General features: G+C 47.0%; 2 protein-coding genes across 4 annotated transcripts; both read left to right on the forward strand.

Moving 5' to 3' along the window:
- Nucleotides 1-1,174: 1,174 nt before the first annotated feature.
- Nucleotides 1,175-11,740, forward strand: LOC140258250 (ovomucoid-like). Of its 3 annotated transcripts, XM_072348352.1 has the most exons (10): nt 1,175-1,510; nt 6,713-6,891; nt 7,163-7,362; nt 7,849-7,871; nt 8,430-8,554; nt 8,805-8,850; nt 9,680-9,807; nt 9,921-9,969; nt 10,612-10,724; nt 11,203-11,374. In XM_072348352.1, exons 3-10 carry the CDS (start codon nt 7,305-7,307, stop codon nt 11,246-11,248), a joined length of 588 nt encoding a protein of 195 aa, XP_072204453.1. In that variant the 5' UTR covers nt 1,175-1,510; nt 6,713-6,891; nt 7,163-7,304; the 3' UTR covers nt 11,249-11,374. The 3 variants fall into 3 exon arrangements, with proteins under 3 accessions (XP_072204453.1, XP_072204451.1, XP_072204452.1); XM_072348350.1 differs by lacking the exons at nt 1,175-1,510; nt 6,713-6,891; nt 11,203-11,374 and adding exons at nt 5,377-5,677; nt 11,431-11,740; XM_072348351.1 differs by lacking the exons at nt 1,175-1,510; nt 6,713-6,891; nt 11,203-11,374 and adding exons at nt 6,235-6,391; nt 11,431-11,740.
- Nucleotides 11,741-14,545: 2,805 nt separating this feature from the next.
- Nucleotides 14,546-18,625, forward strand: LOC140258349 (serine protease inhibitor Kazal-type 6-like). The gene is made up of 4 exons (XM_072348552.1): nt 14,546-14,836; nt 16,748-16,773; nt 17,566-17,678; nt 18,527-18,625. The coding sequence occupies exons 1-4, from the start codon at nt 14,776-14,778 to the stop codon at nt 18,570-18,572; spliced, it is 246 nt and encodes an 81-aa protein (XP_072204653.1). The 5' UTR covers nt 14,546-14,775; the 3' UTR covers nt 18,573-18,625.
- The last annotated feature ends 3,984 nt before the right edge of the window (nt 18,626-22,609 follow it).

Below are 22,609 nucleotides of genomic sequence, written 5' to 3' on the forward strand. Positions count from 1 at the left end.
GAGAGTGGTGAGGCCCTGACACGTGTTGCCCAGAGAGGTGATGGTGCCCCATCCATGGAGACAACCAAGGTTAGGAGGGGCTCTGAGCACTGATGGAGCCGTGGATGTCCCTGTTCAGTGCGGGGAGCTGGACCAGATGGCCTTTAAAGATCCCTTCCAACTCAAACGCTTCAATGGTTCTGTGATTCATTGGGATGAAGCATGACAATTACGACTTTCCACTCTGGAAGCCATTCGTTTCAATTTGACAGCATTTTGCCAGCAACGCTCAGAAAGCACCGCATGCAGATAAGCACTGATAACATGGAGGAAATCCAGCAGCATTCTCTCTTCAGGTTTGTACAGTTGCCCTTTGGCCCACAGTAATTTTCCATGGTCCTTCAGCAGGCACCTGTCACACACTTCACTGGAAATAATGAAGACAAGGGCATACTTCACATATTTAAACCTGCGATTGCTGTTGATGAAGAAGCATTCTTTGTGGCTCACCTCTATAAGTGCCATCAAGATTTACAACCCTGACACCTGAGCAGGAACTCTGGTTATTTCAGGGTACGGGTGGATAAACCAAACGTGAATGCACACAGCCATCAGCACGGGTTGCCATCCAAGGGCAGAAGGGCCACATTCCATGAACACGATGCACTTCTGCCCTTTGCTGCTGCCCAGGTGAGTGGCTGTGCTCCTGCTCCGTGCTTCATCAAATGCCGTCTGTAAAAACACAACAAACATCCTCAGACTGGAAAGAGCTGTGTTCTACAAGGACTTATTTACTCCTAGAGAGATGGTGTTGAAAAGACTTGACATCAAAGACTATCACTTATGGGGTAATATTTTAGCAACAGAACTGAGTGGGTAAGAACAACTGTGGGAACAGCTCCACGCTCGGTGCTAGTTTATGCATAATGAAAGCAGTGACATCTACGTGGTACCACCCGGCGACTCCGACATCCACTATTGAACCTCCGAAACACTGCAGAAACACACATTATTTTACTGAATGGAAGCGAACGCTTCTTGCAGTCATCCTGAACTGAGATGCAATTGGAGAGGCTGAGAGTCTGTGGCAGCCTTAGGGGAGTTACACCTCGCTGAGCCCTCCCGTTATTTCAGTGCTGTTGTGGAGCTGCACTCAGGAGCTGCCGCCGCTCCGTGCCAGCTCTGTGGCCCTGCTGCCCCAGCAACTTGCTTATCTCTGAGTACCTGTCCTTGCTCATCCTGTGAATCACAGAAAATTGCTTTCTTTTCCTCTCTTTCATTTCGCACATCCTTCTCCACCCGGGCTGTAACCCTCCTGAGAAAGAATGTAGTACGGAATCGATGTTGTAAACACTCAGCGTGGCACAACGTTTTGCCTGAAATTCCTTTTGTCTGAGAGTCATACACTTGAATTGAAAGTTGTTGATTCAGGACACGCGCTCACGGATTTTAACACTAACGGAGGAGATGAATTGCATTTGTGTCACACTTCCTATTTCCTTCTTTCTTTCCAGATCCCGCTGCACTGAAGGTAAGGGACAGATCTTTCCACTTTTTTTTCCCTCCATCATTTCTTTCCTCAAAGCAGTTTCCATATAAATCATTACTAATCGCATTGTGATCAAGCGTTTGAAAGCCCTGAGTCATCCCACAGCCTGAGCAATATTTGCTACAGATATTACCCAGTGAAATGGCCATTTTCATCTGATCGTTTCGGGGAAAAGAAATAAATAAGTAAATAAATAGTGCAGCATTCAGTTGGTGTCCAAGTTATTGTCACGGTTACTGCAGCAGCACTGAAGATGTTTACATGGGATTTACATCACTGGAGGCTGGAAGGGCACTGCAGGAATATACCGCACTATTCCAGCCCCGTCCTTAAGCTCCTATTTGACATCTGCTGATGGTCAGTGCTGGGGGAAGCCCCGGGCTGAGGGGAGGGGAGGGTCTCCTGGCACTGCACTGCTGACAGATCTGCTGCTGAGGGTATTTTTGTGAGCACAAGGATGCATTGATCAACAGGGCGACTGCAGTGCCTGCGCCGTACCCCGCAATTTCTGCTCTCAGGAGCACATCCCACACTGCGGGTCTGATGGCGTAACATATGCCAGCAAATGTTTGTTCTTACAAGGCATTTCTGGGTGTATGAAAATAAATCTCTTCGCTAACTAAGTGATGAACTTAAACTGTCTAATCAACCTCGGGGACTGGTTGGAGATGTAAGGTTGCTTTGTTTGGTGTTCTCCTCTTCGCTTACTAGCAAGGGCAAAATTCTTTTTCAACTGGGAGGGTTTACCAGGGATTCCTTTCCTTCAGGTATAAAGAAGTAACATATAGCAGAGATCTTCATCTCCACGTTAGGTAATTTGCTGAAGAGCTCGCTTCCAGCAAATACAGTCTATTTCCCACAGCCTATTTGTTCTTCTTTTAAATTAAGTCTTTATCATGCCTTTGAATGTTAGTAATAAGAGGAAATAGCTGGAATAGCTTTCCAAATGTTCTGTTTTGGTTATGTTCCTCTGTGATGTATCCTTAAGCAGAGGGAGGGATGCACAGCAGATGCACACAGGTTCTGTCTTTGAGGCCCCGAGTTCTTTCTTATTGGGTTCTCACCTTGCTGTGCTCTGCACAGTGCTCACATCACAGCCCACAAGGCTACAGCTCAGACAGGAGGACCATCTCTGGCTGTGTCCCCTAGAGCAGATGCTGCCCAAAGCCTTGTCCCAAACTTTGAGAGCTCCTGATAAAGCCTGGAGCCATGCTCAATTAAAAAATAACCTTCAGCATTTAGATCTTGCTTTCATACTACGTGCCATGCTGTTGTTTTGTTGTTTTTTAAAGATGCTGTGTGATTGCATCACTGCAACAGCACTGGGGTGTGGGTAGTAATGGGTAGTTGGTGTGACACTGGCACTGCTGCCCAGAGCTGTGGGTGCCCCATCCCTGAGCATGAGACCGGGTTGAATGATGCTCTGTGCAGCCTGATCTGGTGGGGAGCAGACAGCCCATGGCAAGGGTTGGGGTAGATGGGCTTTAAGGTCCTTTCCAACCCAAACCATTTGATGATTCTATGATTCTCAGATATGCCTGCCTGCCTGCCTGCCTGCATCTGAGCTCACAGCGCTCACTGGGGGTGGGATACGGTACACTACGTGATGCTCAGAGGACCGCAGGCAGGAGCTGCCACAGCCGTTTATCACCTCACCCACCACTTAGCTGCTGCTTGTAGTTAATTACGTCAGCTGTCGCTTGTAGAGAATCCTTTGAGATTCTTGGGCCTCTGGAAATCTTGGTTGATGAAAGGAAGGGCTCAGAGTCATAGTGTTAATTTATTATTCATTAACACCAAAGTGCTGGCTGTGCGGTGTGCTGTACGGGCAGCGGGCGCACAGTCAAATAGTTAATGATCTTAAGTGACAATGTGTCACTTTGCAGAGAGCAGAGAGAGCAGCTCTCCTAAGGGAGACAGTTTCTTTCCAATTCTGCAATCATTCAGTTCTAAGCCCCTCTTTGGGATGAAAGTGAAGATGAGGAGGGCGATGAGGATGAGGAGGGCCTCAAGGAACCTTGCTGTCTTGGAGACAAGTGATGAACCCAGTTGCACTCAGGGCCCCAGCAGTCTTTAAAGGGCATCTTTCTGCATGTCTTCTGCATAGCAAAACCCAGGTCATAGAGGGGAAAATGTGAACAGAGATAGGACAAATCTCCCATCCTGCCATGGAGCTGCGCTGCTGAGGAGGTGGTGGAGAGCAGCATGGGACCCCAGCATTCCCACTACCCCTGCACCAGGCCCAGCTCTGCAGGATGGCAGGGAGGACAAGACTGTCACAAACATCGCTGGCAATTATCATTTTGTTGTTGCTGCTCAATAAAATCCTGACACAATACAACACAATATCCTCTCATCATTACTAATCTAACTCTCCCTCCAGGAAATTCCAGGCAGGAAACATTGTCTGCCTGCCGAGGTGCTTTATGGCACGGTTCTTTAGTGGTACCTCAGCACTTTGTGTCATTATCTGGTGTCAGTGAATTTAGGAAATGCCATTCAATTACCCTGCAAACTGATTAACGCATTGCTTGCAGATATTTTATTCTGCTCTGTTTTATATCAGTTCTTCTGTTTTACGTACTTCTCTACTTGTTGCGGGCCAGATCACACCTCGGGCCAGTCTAGACCTTGCTGTTGATGCAGCTTTTCCCCAGGGCTTCATCAGCACAAATGGTTTGTCAATGCAACCATTATAAAAATAAAATTATGCTTTAAATTAAAACCACCTGAAGATGCTGCTTTGGGGTCTGGCTGTGTCACAGCTATTGCAGTGATGGAGCTGAGGGATTGGGATGTGCTGGGCTGGATCTGCAGCGCTTTGCTATAAGCCCAAATAATTCCAGACACCCTTCTTCCCTGAGATATCATCTGTGCTTAAGCAGCAGGAGATATGCAGGCAGCAATCAGATAGCTGAGCTGCAAGGAGAAATATCACAAGAGAGCTGCTTGGAGCAGGGGCTTTACTCGCTCTAAATTGAATTCCCATCCTCATAGGAGATCCAGTCCTGCCCCCGTGTGCATCGCTCCCGTAACAGCAATGTGTTTTGCTCCATCTTGCAGTGGGTCCAGTAGCAGGGAAAAGGAAATGCGTCGTGCGTTTGTCCCTGCAGCAGCTCGGCCCATAAAGCAGGGAAAATTAATGAAAATCTTTTTTAGGTCATGGTAGATTATGGATTTCTTTGAGATAGAGAATCTCAAGAGAGAAGATTCTCAGAAAAGTACTGATATGGGATGGCATAAAGCTGAGATGGAAACTGGGGAGAATTTCCAGGGTTACTGGAAATTTACTTAAGCACAAGGGAATGCATCGTGTGACTGCCAGTGTTTTCCCACTCACAGGGCTATAACCTTCTTGAATACAATTAGCATCTGGGAACTTGAAATATCTGAAAGAGTTTTATTTCATCTTTTCAACGGATCTTACATCTGTAGAAAAGAAAGCCTAGAAATAATCCTGCACTCAAACTCACTTTACTGAACCACCTTCATGAAACTCCAGCAACACACAGGGACATGGGCAGGTGTGTTTATCTTCCTCTTCTTATCTGCAACGTGTGTATGGCATTTCCTGAAGCTCACTCCTCCAAATGAATTGAGACAGTTGTTTTTCATTCTTCCTAATGCCTGCGTCAACCCATCTGCTGATCAGCAATTATTTCTATCCCATTCCCTTCTGTTTCTTATTAATCAAGCTCTTTATGCAATCCCACGTAACACTTCACCCAGCTGCCCTGCCCTAACAGCAACCAATTATCTCGTCTTGTTTTATAGACCCTGTAGCAAGGCTCTGTCCTTGTTCCTCTTCCTCTCTCTGCTGGAGCTCTTGGTGCAGGGCTGGTTGGCTCTTCAGGTGTTCAGAGGTCTCCCAGAAGGAGCCTGTTAATCATGAACAGGTGCAGGCTGCAAAGGAGGATGGCACCATTCTCCACTGTATGCTAAAGCTATATAAGAATGAGATGGAGCTCAGCCTGGGAGGATAGAGAGAAGCAGCACAGCTTTCAGGATCTGGGGCTGTCAGACCTGGATGTGGGGCCATAGGGTTGAAGAAGGGAAAGGTTGTGCTCCTGTAGCTTCACTGCTGAAGCAGCAGTGCTGTCTCCTCAGAGAAGCTGTGTGTGCCCCATCCGTGGTGGTGCTCAGGACCAGGTAGGATAGGACCCTGGGCAACCTGAGCTGGTGGGAGCAGCCAGCCCATGGCAAGGGTTGGAAGGGAGTGGGGTTTAAGTTCTCCTCCAACCTAAGCCATTCCTTGCTCTCTGTTGATGGCTGGTGCAAGTTCTGAGGAAGCATCGCTTTCAGCTCAAGCGTTCTCATCCCTGGGAAAGAATCAATATTAATGCTTCAGTGATTACTGCTTGCCTTCCAAATATGCTTCTGATCAGTTCAAGAAATCTGACAGTCACGTCGCTTATGATGCTAAGAATACAACAGAAACAGCTTTGAAAGGAACCCTTCAACTCTTGATATTTGTGAATGAGCTCCAAAGAACATTACTCATTTATTTTTCAGGAAAATGATTTCATTGACATGAACAGGCCAAAGCCTACAAGCTCTATTTTGTGACTGCAGCTTCTTACACTTTCAGCTTCACCTTTATGATTTATGTGCCTGCGATAGGACTTGAACACCTCCCAGGATAATGGGGAAAAATGATTCTGATTTCCTATTTAAAACATAGGCTACCTTTAAGTCACGTGTGTGGATCAGGCTCCTTCTAAAACACAAATGTGTTCCATCCCTCAGTCCTTTTTCATTTCAACCTTCAATCAAAAATGTGTTCTATGAGATATTTGTTTTGCCACGTATCTGTGACAGAGTGGAACCACTCAGTGAAACCTCCGTCCTTCCCTTGGCTGAAAGGTATGTTTTAGGGAACCTGACACTCTAAGTTTACTGTGGTGAATAGAAGAGGGGATGTGTGGACTCACCTTCTGTTTGTTGTGGCTGCAATGGTTTTATGCATTACCTAAGTACTGAGCAAGCCCTTTTCATCTGCACAGAACACCTCTTGCTTGCCAGTGAGATGAAACAACGTTCAGATTTAAGGTTTGCTGCTCTCGTTGTTTCTTAATCAGGTTCACATTGATTGCTAACAGATGAATAATTCCTCTTTCTACACGGACGTGTCTCTTAAACTTGTGAAGTCCTGGTAATGCTTTTCTGTTGTGATGACCGTTTCAGTTCCCTCAGTGAGAAATAAAGTGCAGCAGTAAAATACAAAGGAGACTGTGGAGATATTCATTGTGCCCTCAGCATCTCCAAAAGGCGCTGCTGCCTGCCAAGCCCCAGACTTCACTTCTGTAACAGTGGAGGACGTCCAATTCTGCTGTGCCACGAAAGTCTTCTGGATCCCAAACATGGTGCAGTGTGTGTAATATGGCGTGCATGAGCTCCAACGCTTTCAACAAATCAGCTTTCTTGCTTTGCCAACTTCCATATGTAATTTCACAACATCTAGTATTGAGACAGTGCTGTTGTTTGGGCTGCATAAATCACTCACTGTACAGCAGGGCGCCTTTCTTAACAAGCTGGGTGTAGTTCATATTTTTGCCTAATTCTGCTGCGCATCTCTCTAACAAACAACTGTTCTTTAGGGCTCAACTCAATAATCAATACATTTTTTGTTTACAGAGCAAATAATGACTTTACGTGATGACTTCACAAGGTTAAGGAGATGGATGTATAAAGTCGGGAGTGTGAAGGCAGAGAAACATCTCTGCTGACCTCAGGAGCAACAAGTCTGCAAGTAACAGGCTGCACAGCCACCTCTGCCATGATGGCAATGAGAGCTGCTGCCCTCCTTGGATTAGTGCTTCTCAGCTCCTTTCCTGGTAAGTTGTTTTTGTTACACTCTCTGCTTACATCTCTACTCCTACTGAACTAAATGTGGTTCAGGATGCCTTTAGAATCCTAAAAGAGAGCTCAGCCTGCAGGAGAAGCGATGGTTTGATAAAACATGAGCTCTTTTTTAATGATCTTTATCCTTGCACAAATATTTAAGTAACTCTAGCAGGATGCCTCTGTCTGACATCGACTCATTATCCTCAGTAAGTCTCATAGCACTCGAGAGAGAAAATTTATACCCTATTTCATCCTTAGTGAGTCGAAGTTTAGGTTTTCACCAAGAATTGCTATTTTTTTTTAATCATATGGTACCACTTATTTGAACTGGATAAAACGTTTAGGAAACAACTAATTCTCAGTGATTAAAAAAAAATGAAGTATGTGATGACTCTGGAGGGAAATTGATAATTCCAGAGGGATTTTAATCAAGGACATTGAAACACTTTGTATTTTATCATCTCTGTCTTTTCCAGATATTGTTTCTGGTCAGCAATGGGTGAGTAGTAGATCTTCCGCGTCATTTAGTTGTGGGTTCTATGAATAGATGAATAATTCATACTCATACCATATCCTAAAGGAGTCTTGAGGGAGAAGAAAAGGAAATAACAAAGGAAGAAGAAAAAGGGCCCCCAGGAATTAGATGACATTTTTCCCCCAGCAAATAAGAAAACATCTTTGTCAGAGAAAGATAACGTACCACGTTGGTGATAAGAGTTGGCAATTAATAATGCAGAGTGGGAGCCGGTGTGGCACAGCGTGCCAGCAGAAAATCTGCACAGCTTTTCACTAACTGCCTCCATATCTCCCCTACCTGATTCCCTAAGGACCCATCACTGTTGTCAGTCATGCATATCTTCTGTGCCAAAAGGCTCAGTAGTGAAGCTGCGCTCATGCATACTGTAAGGAACACTGTAATTTGTTCCCACTTCTTCACCATGGAGGGATGACAGAGAATAAAATGACCACCTGCAGCATGGCTATGCATGGAAAATGCAACAGGCGTGAGCAGACCCTTCCTTCCCCTGCAGAACTGTCCCACTTGTGCTCTTCCCAGGCCTCCTGCAGTGAGTACCAGCTGTCAGGCAGCAGGAACCTCGCCTGTCCCAGGATCTTCCAGCCCGTCTGTGGCACAGATAACGTCACCTACCCCAACGAGTGCTCGCTCTGCAGACAAATCCTGTGAGTACGGATCAGCCGATTACCCATAATCGTGATGGCTCAGGTGGCAGACAAAAGCCTTTTGAATTGTGACTAATCACGGGTGGATTCGATTTTCCCTGTTTCTGTCTTCCCAGAGTGCAGGCTGTGTCTCTTCCTTGTCAAAACTCCTGAGTCTGATTAATTAGTGGGACTGGGAGTGGAGAAGCTTAATGAGCGAGGTGACTCCAAGGCACCACCAGGTTAACCCTTCCTCTCCTTTCTCTCCTAGCCTGAGTGGGACGGTTGACAAGAAGCACGATGGGAGGTGTGTGAAGGTATGGTCCCAGCTCAGCCACTGTGTAGAGAGATGGCAGAATCCCTTCCCAGCACTAATTATGCATTTAAAATATATAGCTCCAATACGTATTAATTTCATTTTGAACAATGCAAACCCGTTTCAATGGTGAGTTTTGAGGCGTTATCTCGTGTAGCACAGCTGACTTAAAACCAGAATCTTTTGATTTCAATAATGCTTTGGTGTTGTTGAAATGGTTCCCTATAGACTTAGAAGTTTGTTGAAATTAAGAAATTCCCCAAGGAAGTCTGGATTTTGACTAAGTCATAATTTTGTAACATTAAAAAAAGGATTCCATCAGAACATCTACCCTGAGGTTTGTTTATCAATACATGGAGCTGCCATGAAGTGGAGAAGTGTCTCTATTTTTAGATTAGAAAGATAATGTAAAGAAACATTCCGGCTGTGCAATTTAACATAATGCTGCAATTTTCACTTCAGTACACTCAGAGTAATGGCTGGAACACCAAGGTGAGCATCAGCTCCATTTTCAAGTGGAGCAGACATTTCACAACAGCAGTTGTTGCCATGTAGGGCATGCTAGGCACTGGCCTTGCATGGTGGCATCTGGGGTGGAAAGCCCCAAGATGACACCAACAAAACCCATTTTGTGAACCTATCCCCTCCAGGATCCTACCGGGCTCATGTCCTCAAAGGCAGATTTTCACTTGTCTGTGCTCCCTTGCCCACACTGTGTTGGGCTGGAAGCATACAGCCCCACATACCATGAGTCTGGGGATGGGAGATACCTCTCACCCCACACGCTGTTGCACAGGGCTGGATAAAGTGTTGTTCTTTGGCTGTTTCAGGTTGATTGCACTGGCTACACGAGAACAACTGGTGGGCTGGGGAAGGCCTGCACTGAGCAGCACAGTCCGCTCTATGCCACCAATGGGGTCATCTACAGCAACAAGTGCACCTTCTGCTCAGCAGTGGCGTGAGTGCTGGGTCACAGCCTGGGTGTTGGGATCTGGGTGTTGGTGTTTGGAGCATATTGAGGCTTCTGGAGTGGCTGTGCTGGTTCATTCTCAATTTCCTTTCTTTCCCAAGGAATGGAGAGGACATAGATGTGCTGCTCACTGTTGGAAAATACCCCAAGGTAAAGCTTGAAATCTGCACTATGAACTGTTGTTATAGTACGTTATACAACACAAATTCAATGAGTCAGAACTATGTAATAGCAATGACTGCACTGTGCTGGTGTATTTGTCCTGGAAAAAGGATTTGAGGAAAATAACTCAAGTATGCCAGGGTCAGAGGATGATGCACAAAACTCCTGACTCCAGCTTCAGCCTCACCTGCACAGCTCCTGACAGGGGTTGATGTTGAGAGCATCGTTCAGATGGTGGCTGTGCCAGAAGTTCTCACTGCTCCTGGTGAGCGTGGAGTTCATGCAGCATCAGCTGTCATTACTTGGGTGGGTGGACTTCATACTGTGCCGTTTGAGACACACTGCTTCTTGGCAGCCCTTCTCTGCTGGCTGCTGAACCATAGTAGAGCTGGGGAGCACTGGTTTGGCTGTCACTGCTTCTGAGGGTATTTAGTAGATTTTTCCCTCTGACTTCTCACTTTGTGCTCTGCTGGGCAAGCACATCAGAATTTGCAGAGTTGCTACAACAACGGGGGCCTGCATCTAAAAAAAATGTATTTTTGCTTTGCCATGTCATAAATGTAAAGCACTCATGTAGGAAAATACAGCAGACAAAGGCTTCTCGATATGTTCTTGCTCCATTCCTTACAGATTAACTGCAGTAACTACAAGAAAAGCAGCTACTGCACTGGGGAATACATGCCCCATTGTGGCTCTGATGGTGTAACCTATGGGAACAGATGCTACTTCTGCATTGCAGTTTTGTAAGTACAGCGCTCCCCACACAACCATGAAACCACTGCTGTGCTGGAGTACAAAGGCAGAAGTTGACAGGGAACCCTTGTGCTCCCATTACCCCCTTGGTAAATCCATCCCCATCCTGATCCCAGCACTCCTCCTGCTGTGCCCTCCCCAAGCACTGCAGATTTTTAGCACAGGTGAATCTTCTCCTCCCCTTGTCACTGAATTCAGATTCTTATTTGCAGGCTCATAGCGCTCCCCATCCATCCCTGTGAGAGTAATTTGAATAGTAACTATAGAAGGAGTATCCAAAATTACAGGGTTTGTCCCAGATCTCTTTAACATGACAAAACGTGTAACCTGGGGAGTCAAGAGAGAGGTGAAGGAGTAACTGGAACAGCATGGAGCATTGGCTTGTCCGTGTGAAGTCAACAGTGGCACCATCAGGGCTATAAAACCACCTTCCATGTCAGTGATTTTGGCCTCCTCCTTTCTCCGCAGGAGAAGTCATGGATCTCTGTCTCTCCAACACTTTGGAGAATGCTGAGTGCTGGAGCATAACTTTTACCCTCATTCATCTTTCACTTCCAAAGCCTGCAATTCCAGCACGCTCTTCCCTGCTCCCTGCTGTACTGCCTTGACCCATCAGTAAATCAAAGCCAGCAACTCTCTTCATCGTGGTCTGGTGTGGTTTTTATTGATTTATTGTTATTATTATTTTTTTTCCAGGGCAGAGGTAAAAGTCTTCAGGCTTTTAGGCACTTATCTGTCAGGCAGGAGAAGTTTTGAAATAAACCACAATAAAGACCGAAGTGCAACGCCCAGCACACAAAAGCCTTAAGCCCTCATGAAAGTGCGTCACCCCATTCCAAACCATCAGAAGAGGAAACGTGTTGCTGTTAAATACTGCTGCTCTCCCCAGTTCTGTGTCTTACAGCACATAAATGGATTTGTTTTAAGAGTCAGGATGTGGCTTTGTAGAAGCACAGAGTCTTAAGGGAAGCGATCCTTTTGGGAGCTTTGGCATGGAGGAAACAAGGCTTTGATACACCTGAGCAATGGGCAAGTCTGGTGGCATGTTATAAGGAGGCTTATGGCAAAGGGAGGAGATTATCTCATAGGGAAGAAAATTAGGAACTGTTGCTTCCTTGAAGGGCGTATCCCTTGAGAGTGTGGTGATCAGCAGAAAATTGCAGCCAGCTGAGCAAGGCTGTAATGAGCCTAATGAGGACCAGAGGAGAAACTAGATTGGCTCAGGCTTCTTGGAGAAGAGATCTGAAAAGCTGCACTGGGAATGTATGAGGCAGAGGGAAGAGAAAGGACTCTTCAGGCCTAGGAAAGGTGTGTCAGGACAGAAGGTGTGCTTGGTAGCTCCAAGGTAGTTTCTATCAGCAATGAAAGGTGATGTGTGGATGATGCATGTGAGCATTCGCAGTGATGTGCCATCTCTGTGGGTGAGTCAAGGAGTGAGTATGCAAACAACAGGCGAAAAGTCCCAAGTGCCTCCGCTCAGGCCACCTTCCCCTTCCTTTCTCCACCTCCTATTCTCTCATTACATAGGAAGACATTCAGCTGTTCAGGCTGATATTGAGGACAAAATCTGTGACTTCCAAGCTTTTCTCTGGCTTTATTTCCTGAAATAGGCTGCATCTTGACCTAGAAATCTTATGGGTGCTTTCCACCAGGAGATGAGAAGCTGTCCTTTAATAGTGTGTTAGGGCAGTGCTCTGTCCTAGGAAGGTGGATGGAACTTTGAAATGTTTGTTCTGTTAGCACAGGCAGCATAAACCACAGTGTGCCTCTGTGCCTGCTGGTGAGAAAGGGCAAACTGGAGAGCTGTGAGGGTGCTCCCTGCTAATCTGCCCAGAAGGGAAAAGAATAGCCAAGAAACAGCATAAGCCACAACTGAACGTGAGCAGAGACCTGTAGTAAAGGACGCAGCTCAGCTGTAATGCCTTGTTGGTCAGGAGGCTTGTTGAATTAGAGCAGTAGAGTATTGGTCAGAGCAGGAAGGTGCCTTCAATAGCAAGGTTCTGTGGTAGGCTTCTGCCACGATGTGCCATAGGAAACCTGGTACCTGCTCAGGAGCAATAAAAGACTTTGGAGAAGCTCAAAGAAGGGCTGATGTCTTACAGGGAAAGGGAGGGCAAAAGGCAAGTGGAGAATGTATAGCTGTACAGACAAAAACTCCTCAGAAAATTGAAAAGGTTTTTATCAAGTAAGCTCAGAGGTTGGCCCAGTGCAGGTAAATACTTGGCTAGGTAACAAAGAGGCTCTGACCAGCCATGCCCATCCTTCTGTAAGGCAAATCCCAGGTGCCTTTGTCTTGTCCTGTCCTGTTCTGTTCCCATTTTTCTGAGAAGTCAGAGAGACAGAACTTCCCCACCTACAGCAGCAAGCAGCCCACTTTGTAGGTTATAAAAAGTGCAAAGAGGAGGGATAAGGATAATCACCACTTTGCTAGTTTAGTCTCTTCCTCTCAGCCTGCAAAGGACTGGTCCCTGTGGTACATTTTCTAAGGCTTTTCCCAGTCAGTTATGCTGTAGCAAGTGAAACGTTTGGCTAGATATAAAGAGCTGAGGTATTAGTGCTGGGGCGGCGAGCAGCGTCTGGAGCTAGAAAAGGCAAACAAGGAATTCAGCGAGTGGCAGAACTAAGCCTGATTTTGAATGGCGTTGCGGCTGACGAACTTGTAAATTATATGAGAGGCTGCGTTGAGAGCTCACCCTAATAGACATCTGAGAACTCACCTGTCAATCGCGGTTCCTCTGCTATGTGGGTTTTATGGTGTCTAGTGAGCTGCAAACTCTGATGCTTTCCCAGGTGCAGGGTGGTCGTGGCATTGCTCTCCTACAGAAACTCTCACTTGCTAGCTGAGGATCTTTGGGAAATCCGTAGTTGTTAGAAAAAATATATTAAAGTGCTTTTTTTGTTTGTTTGTTTTCCATTCCTGTGTGAAATTTAGTTGGAATCACAGAATCATTGGGGTTGAAAGAGAAACCCTGGAAATCATCAAGTTCAACCCCTTGCTAAAGCAGGCTTCATACAGTAGGTTGCAGTTACAAAATTTGCTGGGGAAATGAATATGAAGATCTGTCTATAAAGAGTGTTCCCACAACACTTGTTTCTTTAGGAAAGCATGCTGGAATGTTAAAGGCTGTGCTTATCTGAAGAGATATTTTGCAAGCAGTGCAACTGAATGCTACTCTTGGTGGAGAGATGGCTGGAGATGGGCTGATGGTTGGATGATCTTCGTGGTCTTTTCCAACTTGAATGATCCTGTGATTCTATTCTCTTTACACTGAATCGGCTGGAAATAGGGTGAGAGTCTCCTGATTCCCCACCGAATTCCTTTAATTGCTGCTTGCTGTGGAAGCAGAGCTCTAGCATATGTTTGTGAATGTGAAGAAGACTGGAAAACACTGACAGCTATGGTTTAAATAGTTCAGGGAGGAGAGGCAGCTGTCCTCTGTGGGGCTCTGCACATGGCTATGGGAGCATCAGGGTGCTTCTCCACCCCAACCCAACAGATTTAGAACCATCCTCAAAAATAGCCAGGGAACAACGCGTAATGGGTTTCACAGACAACGCATTCTCATGCTGCGATTGATTTCGTAATGTCTGGTGAGTGTCATCACGCCGTGCTCAAAGCCTTGGAGCTGGCATTCAGCGAGGACCCAGAGAATGAAAATTACCAGCTTCCCCGATGAATCACCACTTTGAAAATTCACCCTTGTGAGAATCCTGTGACTATTCAGAGAGGGAAAAAAAAAACACAACACAACTAAACAGAAAACAAAAAGTTATTACAGGCCCAAGTCTATCACTCATGTAATTAGCCCTTTCTAGGTTTGATGTGGACAGGGCGGCATTCCTAAAGCACCATAAACATTGGCCAGAGCCAATAATGGCTCTAGAAACGAAGTGGAGAAGTTCTCACAATTAAGGTGAGGAATGAGGACAGCAGTGGATCGGTGCATAAATACACAGAGGCAGAGCCGTGAGCACGCTGTGGGCTTGTGGCTGAGACAGCACCTCCCAAACTGGTCGCTTGCCGGGGACTAAAAGAGCAGCATGAAGGCAACAGGCACCTCGGTGCTCCTCAGCCTGCTGCTGCTGCTGTCGTTCTTCTCGGGTAAGTTACATTTCTGTAGCCTAGAAAGAAACTTTATGACAAGAGCAACTTCAGAGAGCCTTGATCAACGGATGACAGGCTTGAAGAGAAAGCTGAGCAAGTAGAAAATATCTGTGGGACTTGCTTGCTCGTGTCACATATTTCCATTCCTCGTGTGCCTCCGCAGTGAATAACACTGTGGAGGTGTCACTGGGAGACAGAATGAGCAAATTGTAAGCAGCTCGTTCAGCAAATGCACCAAAGCAGAGTGTAATTATGAGTTTTGGTAGAGATGTTTGCCGGAGAGTTTTGCTGAACCAGTTAGAGAAGAAACTCGTACCTCAGGGTCATCGGCTCCTGTTCTGATCCGAAGCGCTTGGTAGTTGCTGTTTTCCTCTGAGATGCGGCAGCGTAATTAGATGAAAGTTTCAGCTTCCAAATCCATTGCGGAGGAAAGCTTGAAAATTAAATTCAAATGTCCTCGAGGAACCAGAACAAAGAGGGCAAATTGAAAGGATCCAGCACTTATTTATCTTGAGGTTTACACATCTCTCTGTTGATCTGGGGAGGCTGGCTGATGGTCTGGGGCTGCGTAGGGCACATGGCTGCTCTCAATTGCTGGTGTCCGGCTGACCCGAATGGAAGCGTTATGGTGGCCTTTATCGAAGACTGCAGACCAAGAATTATTTATACTTGTTTTCCTGTGAATCATTTGAATAAAGAATTCACTTGAGAAAATTGCAGGCTGTGCGTGGAGAAAAGAGGTGAATTGCTTTGTACACATCATTAATTATGAAATATTCATCTGTCTTTAATTGAGTCTTAATTGGGACTGGGTTCCGTCAGGGTGCGAAAGCTTCTTTCCAAGGCCAGGCAGAATAGCAGCAAACTCTGTGATCTCAAATAAAATAAACAGATGCCAAGAGACGTTCTCACAGAGTCTTGTGGAGCTGCATGTAATATTTATAACAATTATCTAATGAGCTATTTTGTAAATAACATGCAGATAGCCCTCATGGCTGCTTCCCCATTCAGCCTAGCTGAGGATGTGACAGATACACCAGTGGATCAAACACTGGAAGGCATCACAGCAGGCAGAAGCTGAGTGGGGTGATGGATATGGGTCCTGCTGAGTGTGATGCTGCAGTGCTACCAGACTGCACTCTTACCATAAGGGGTGTCCCATTGCAATGTGCCCCAGCTTCTGCAGAGCTGTGTGCAGCCTGCTCCCTGACACTGACCCCACAGGATCCATCCCATGGCTGTGACCTGGCCCCATGTAAAGTCTGCAGGCAGAAAATAACAAAGAGGATGGACTGACCGTCTCCAAACCCAGAGCCTGTGCCTGCAGCAGGTGTTTTTGCTCTGTCACTGTCTGGCGCTGCCTGTTCTGCCCCAGATCATGCCAGGCTACCCCTTTGTATCTCATCCAAATGAGGCTGTTCTGGGAGCCTCAGGGCTGTGCTGTGCTGCGGACAGCTGACTGCAGGGTCTCCTTCTCCATCTCCCCCATGTGCTTTTGCTACCATACTGGCCAGTTTTGTAATTTAGAGGTGCAAGAGCCTAAAAGCCATAAGACTCAATGAAGCTTTAAAATCTCTACTGAGAGAGGCTCAGCTCTGCCATAGCTCCCTGCTTCCTTGGCAGTGGCTGCCTGCCAGGGAGATGAGTTTATGTGTCTGTGGTGCAGTTAGCAGCTGAATGACTGATTACATGGTATTTTAGTAACATTTTTCAAATAGCAAAATACTGAAAAGCAATTCTGATAATGTATTTCCTACCCCTCCTCCACCACACAGAATGGCAGAGGAGGGAAAACCTGGTGTGTGTTGTGCTGCAGTTTGCAAAGGGATTTGTGGCTTCAGTTCTCTCAGAAAATAATGCTAACGTGTATAAAATCTTTGTTTGTTTGTTTGTTTGTTTCAATTCTAGGTGTAGCAGCTCAAGACATTGAAGAGGTCAGTGCAGCTCTTTCTGCTTTCTGAATCTGCTTTTTCTCCTGGCTCTAAAAGAATGCTTTTCTAACAGATCTTGGTGCATGCTGAACTGCTTTGGATTTTGCTGGGAGGAGGTGGGTCCTGTCGAGGTGCCCCAGTGCTTTGGGGTGCCCACACAGTACAGGGGTGTTAGCTATGCCACAATAGCAAACAAATCAGGGGGGTGAGTTGCTGGTTTAGCTTATGCTCCCCATGGTTTGATCCAGCACAGGGATGTATTTGCAGTATTGCTTCTGTCTGCTTTGCTCCTCCACAAAACAAAATGTGATATTAGGAGTGATATGCTCCTTCAAAATAAATCCGTAACTGGGGCTTGTCCAAATGCCTGTGTGTTTCATGGAATCGCTAAGGTTGGAAAGACCACTAAGGTCATTCGAGTCCAATCACCCCATGGCCAGACCCCTGCGTATGGCAGCCCCAGGCCATGCAGTGGTGTGAGCTGCGTGGTGCCAGGCTCTGATGTGGGGCTGCATCAGTGCTGATGCTCTCCCTGTGTGCCCATCTGAACCCACTCCTGTTCTTGGGACACCAGCGCTGCTCCCAGATGGTGGCAGCTTCCCTCCTCAGCCACAGGGCAGAAATTCCCCCATTTCAGCCAGTTCTGGCATACCTGTGTTTCTCAGTACCAGGCCGTGCCTCACTGCTGCTTTTGGCCTCTGGGTGGGAAGAAGATCCCATTAACAATCTTGTTTTCTGTTCAGAAAGCGAAACCCAATGGTTTATTGTTGTTCTTATTTTTGATTTCTTTTGCAGATCTGCAAAGAGTTTTTAAACAGGAGTGTGTTCTGCACGAGGGAGTCCAACCCTCACTGCGGCACGGATGGCGTGACGTACGGCAACAAGTGTGCCTTCTGCAAGGCTGTGCTGTAAGTGGGGGAGGTGGGATATGGACCCACACAGGGATGTTCCACTTTCAATCCCACACTGCTGCTCTCCTCACTCAGAGCAATCCCCAGCCATGGAATCATAGAACTAGAGAATGGTTAAGGTGGGAAGAGACCACTAAGTTCATCTAACTCAAATGTCAGCCCCTCACCGCCGTGCTTGGGAATATTTCAGCTTAATATTGATGCATTTCTAGGCTTAGCGTGATGCTCATAGACATACAGAGATGGCAGAGGGCCTGGGAGGCCATTGTACCTGTCTGTACCTTCTGCGTGGGCTAAATTGATGCGCATTCCCCTCTGTATGCCACAGGCTGCAGCTCTCCCTGTCCACACCTCTGGATGCTGAAGTGTCTGGAGGAATGCAGGATTATGCATGCCAAATTATTAGAGGAAAGTCATAGATTCATAGAATCATAGAATCGTTTGAGTCGAAAGGGACCTTTAAAGCTCATCCGGTCCAACAACCCTGCAATGAACAGGGAAAGCGCTGAAATGAAGTTCTGAGTTGACGTAATGGAAAAGTACACAAAAACTCAGAGAAAGGACTGGAGTTTCTCCTCTGCTGTCACCTCTAAAGGAGCTGTAATAGAAGCCAACACCTCTGGACTGAAGGGCTGCAAAAAAATCGATTTATCCTTATCAGTCCTGCACTCTGAAGCTGCCTTATCCTAAGGGAAATTAGAGAAGAGGGAAAGATAGCTCAGTGCTCCCTGTGAGGCACCAGTCAGGCAAATGATATTGTTCAGAGGGACGAGCTCCCTGTCCCAGCTGCTTTGCCTGTGCTGGATGCCATACGCTGCTTTGTTTCCATACTGCTCCTTTTACAGGAGGAGTGGAGGGAAGATACGATTGAAGCACATGGGGAAGTGCTGAGCCTGAGCACCAAGCACTGATCCTCGTCGGTCACAGGCACAGGATCCTGGGCATGGCAGCAGCTGTTCTTGTCTCTGCCACCTCTGCTCAATAAAATAAAACTCAGCACACCTCTTTGGCTGGATTCCTTTTTCTTTAACACCTGGATAAGCCTTCCATTCAGCTGTGCTAGCAGCTACATTGTTTACTGCACTGTGCTGTTACGTCGTCATCTTAGAATCATAGAATTCCTACCAGGAGGCACCATGCTGCTGGAATAGGAGCAGTGATTCCCACAGCTCTGCCCTCTCTGTCACTGCCACAGCTCTTCCATGCCATCCCATCCTACTGACAAATGGCCACATGGCCACCCATCTCAGCTGTCCCATGGGTGGGTGACAGCATGCAACTTTGCCTCCCAGCAGCCCACCCAGATGTGTCCCTCTCACTGAGGTGTCAGCATTAGGGTGGCAGAGAGCTATGAGTGGTGTGGCTGTGAATGCTTCATCTTCTTGGGGAGCCAGAAGCAAACAGGCTGAGGCTGAGGAGTGTTGCTGCATTTCAGCCTGCACTGGGAAAATGGCAGGGGAGGGTGGCTTTAGGCAGAAGCACAAATGCTTCTCTTTCCTTGCTTGTCCTAAGAGAGGACTTTGCTTCAAGGGCTGTAAACTCACCAGCATTAATTTGTAGTTGCACACAAACTTGATTTCTTTCTTTAGTTTTCACATTGCTGCTCTCTCTCTCCTTGATGCCGGCTGGAAAATCCTTCTCTGTGCCAACCAGAGAAAATAAAGCCCGTAGTCTCTCCCCATTCACTGTACAAAATACACACAGGGAAATGCTTGTGGCATCCCCTCGTTAAAACGTTGGCAGCACATCAATGGGACTCTACTCACTTAATGTTAAACACTTAAGTTTCAAAGGGAGCTTTAGATTTTATCCTGAGGTCAGCCAACTCATTTTGCAAACACCTGCATGCCGAGCATCTCAGCTCCTGGATGGTGTTTGGACAGAGCTGAGTGTTTGCCTGTGGTGCCACACTGCAGGCTTTGAAGTGAATTGGGACATTATATTTTGTAGCCAAGGAGAGTTACAATTCGCTTTGTCCCAAATTCAGATGTTTCTTTAGTAAACCCAACAGCCAGACATCCAGAACATGGCAAAGACTGAGGGGAGGAAAAAGCACCTCCTGCACAAGGACAACTGATCACAAAGGACCCCAGTGGGTTGTGGGAGGACCTTTATCATCCTCTTTACTGCCTGGATCAAGATGAGCCCTGCATATCTTTTCCAAATGGAGTTACCCTGTGAGCCGAGTTGTGGATCTGCTGTGTCTTAATACTGTTTTTCAGATGGAAAGAGACATTTTAATGAGAGGGGGGACATGGGACATTTCTATGCCTGAGGTGGCTCTCAGTGTCTCCAAAAGCCTCGCGGCATATCCCCATGCCTAATCCTTTTTAATCTAGAGGCTGAAATAACAAGGACACATTACAAGCGAACAGAAGCAGTGAGACTTCTCTGTTTTATAACCAGCCTGCATTTTGTTCTTTCAGTGTAAACAGCAAATAGAACCACCTATGTACACTTCCAGACCCAGCCACCATCCCCAGCAACACCGTGGCAGGCTGGAGAAAGGCAACTCTGCCCCTCCTTCCCTCAACTGGTGGTGTCAACACTGACCATAACCAGAGCTCTCCTCGGCCCCAGCTGGGCTTAGCCATGCAAACCTCCCAGTGCCCCAGGAGCTGGCTGATGGTCTCGTCCATTTCACTTTCCTGCAGCAGCTGTTTCCCTTAACAAGCATACGAGTGCCTGGAGCAGGAGCAGGCACTGCAAAAGATGAGCTCAGGCAAGGACATTGCATGTGGGGATCCATGGTGTTGTGCAATGCAGGTGACGTTACGTACATGCAAAGCAGATCTCAGCAATCACTCAGTGACTCATAGCTGCAATCATGGAACGCGATTGCATCTGGAAGTATAAAAGCACAGTGATACCAGGAAGCTCTTGTTAATGGCACAGCCATTTTGGTGCAATTTGCCCATGTGGGGAGAGCCCTCACAGCACCTTCATTCGCAAGGAGTGGTGTGAGTGCCCCCATGGCTGTTCCCAGCCCCAGCCCAGGGTGATCGGGGTCACTTGGCTGTAACCCTCTGAACACAGGGACAGTGACACAGCCCTCTGGCCTGGATGAGGGGAGACTCTTTGGGTCGTGCATGGAACCATCTGGGCTGAGCTGTCAGCTGTGTCCAGCTGCAATCCTGGGCACATACTGAACCAGAAAGCAAGCATTCAGCTGGTGTTTTTCCTTTAATTTCCTTCCTCCACATTTTAAGTTGTGGGATTTTTTTTTTCTTTAATTTTTTTTTTTTTTTTTTTTGACAGCTTTGAAAGATGAGTGAGTCATGGAACACTCCACATCTCTCCTCTATTAGATAACAGAGCATCTCTGCAGCTCTTCCTCTCCCCAGGGAGGGAGTTCCTTGGACCAAGGGCCAAGGCTGGGTGAGAATTGTCCCAGCACAGCGGTGGCTGCTCCATCAGCTGACACAGCCCCTCTGCAGTGAAATAAGGGAAGAATTACATCTCTGCATGGCTGCTCTCACCGAACAAAAAGCACTGCCAGCAGCTGAGCACCCAGATGAAGGGAAAGGAGCATCACCACATCTCCATCACAAGCCCTGCTCTGCTGGTGATGCGGCTGACACCATGGTGTGCCCTGACTCCTGGCCCATTTAACTGCTGTGTACCAGTGCCTCCTCCCCAGCATAGCCGTGTCCCTGTCACAACTCGTTGGAATCCTTTGTCCTACTTCTTCTCTTGACATTCACAGTTCTTGATAAGTTTTTTCTAGCCACTGTGGGATGATGTGGGGTGGCGGTTCCTGCTGCAGCATTCCCACCACCCAGCTGGGCAGGGAGCTCAGCATTTGGTTGTTGTTCCAGTTCCCAGGGGATTGGGACAGATCCTAAAGTCAGGGCAGGTTGCTCAGGGCTTTGTCCCATCCAGACCTGAAAACATCTGAGGGTGGACAACACACAGTCTCCCTGGGCTGCCAGTCCCAGCGATTGACTGTCATCATGGTGAAGACTTTTTGCCTTGTCTTCATTTGCAACCTCTTTCCTTTGAACTGCCCCATCTCCCAGACACGCACCACCGGGGAGCCCAGCTCTATGTGGTCAGGAACCCCCTTACAGAGCCATGGTATCTTCCTGAAGTGTCCATCTCACCACTTGGCCCACCTGCTCCCTCCCATTTTTCATTATCTTTCTATCACTGGGTATGGGAGGGAAGGCAGAGCTGTGGAGCCAAGAGATATTACTGCTCAGGAGACAGGTGGCAGAATTCTATTGCAAGGCATTGAAAGGATATAAGAAGTGACATTTGCAGGAAGCAGTAGAAGGGTATTTGTGTGTGTTGGGTCCTTTAAGGATTAGAGAGCAGCTGGGCTCTGGGATGAGAGGGCTCCCAGGTGCTGTGAATCAGCTAACAGATCCCTCCACCCCATCACTGATGGTGAAGTTAAATAGGAGCCCAGGAGAAACATTGGGGTTGTGTTTTCTTACAGACCCCCAGAGCAAGGAGAAGGTAAGGGGGGGTTGTTTTGGAATGGGAGTGGAAGAGTTGGTAAATACCAATCCTCTGCCCAGAATAAGTGGTGTGGTGTAGGAGTGTCTGATAGGAGTAGCTTCACTAATTGTGGCTGGTGTTAGTATCCTATAATGTTGCTCCAGAAATGCTGGAGCAGGCTTATAGCAATGCATATGTATTGCCACGATACGTGATGGGAGATAGATATATGATTTATGCCCTTAGAAAGGCGGGTGTCATGTAAAGAAGTACTTCCTTTATAGTTTCAGTGATAGGATTCTTTGAGATGCTCTGGTCCTATGGGGCATGAGGGGACCAGAGCATCAGTAAGGTCAACTCTAAAGGTTTCTGGAGGGAGCGGGGATAGAGCCTCAATCTGTGTCTGAAAGACAAGGCTGAGATCTGCTGGGCCTGGGGTGCTGCCCTGGGCTACTAAGGAGTAACATTAGTGCCTGCAGCAGGGC

The sequence above is a fragment of the Excalfactoria chinensis genome, chromosome 13 (assembly GCF_039878825.1).
Source record: "Excalfactoria chinensis isolate bCotChi1 chromosome 13, bCotChi1.hap2, whole genome shotgun sequence".
Lineage (NCBI taxonomy): Eukaryota > Metazoa > Chordata > Aves > Galliformes > Phasianidae > Excalfactoria > Excalfactoria chinensis.

Coding starts and splice junctions, on each gene's coding strand:
- LOC140258250 (XM_072348350.1), top strand. CDS start 7,305: ATGATGGCAATGAGAGCTGCTGCCCTCCTTGGATTAGTGCTTCTCAGC. Junction 8,851..9,679: donor ACGATGGGAGGTGTGTGAAG/GTATGGTCCCAG, acceptor TGGCTGTTTCAG/GTTGATTGCACTGGCTACAC. Junction 10,725..11,430: donor TACTTCTGCATTGCAGTTTT/GTAAGTACAGCG, acceptor TTTTTTTTCCAG/GGCAGAGGTAAAAGTCTTCA.
- LOC140258349 (XM_072348552.1), top strand. CDS start 14,776: ATGAAGGCAACAGGCACCTCGGTGCTCCTCAGCCTGCTGCTGCTGCTG. Junction 14,837..16,747: donor GCTGCTGTCGTTCTTCTCGG/GTAAGTTACATT, acceptor TTTCAATTCTAG/GTGTAGCAGCTCAAGACATT. Junction 17,679..18,526: donor GCCTTCTGCAAGGCTGTGCT/GTAAGTGGGGGA, acceptor CTCCTTTTACAG/GAGGAGTGGAGGGAAGATAC.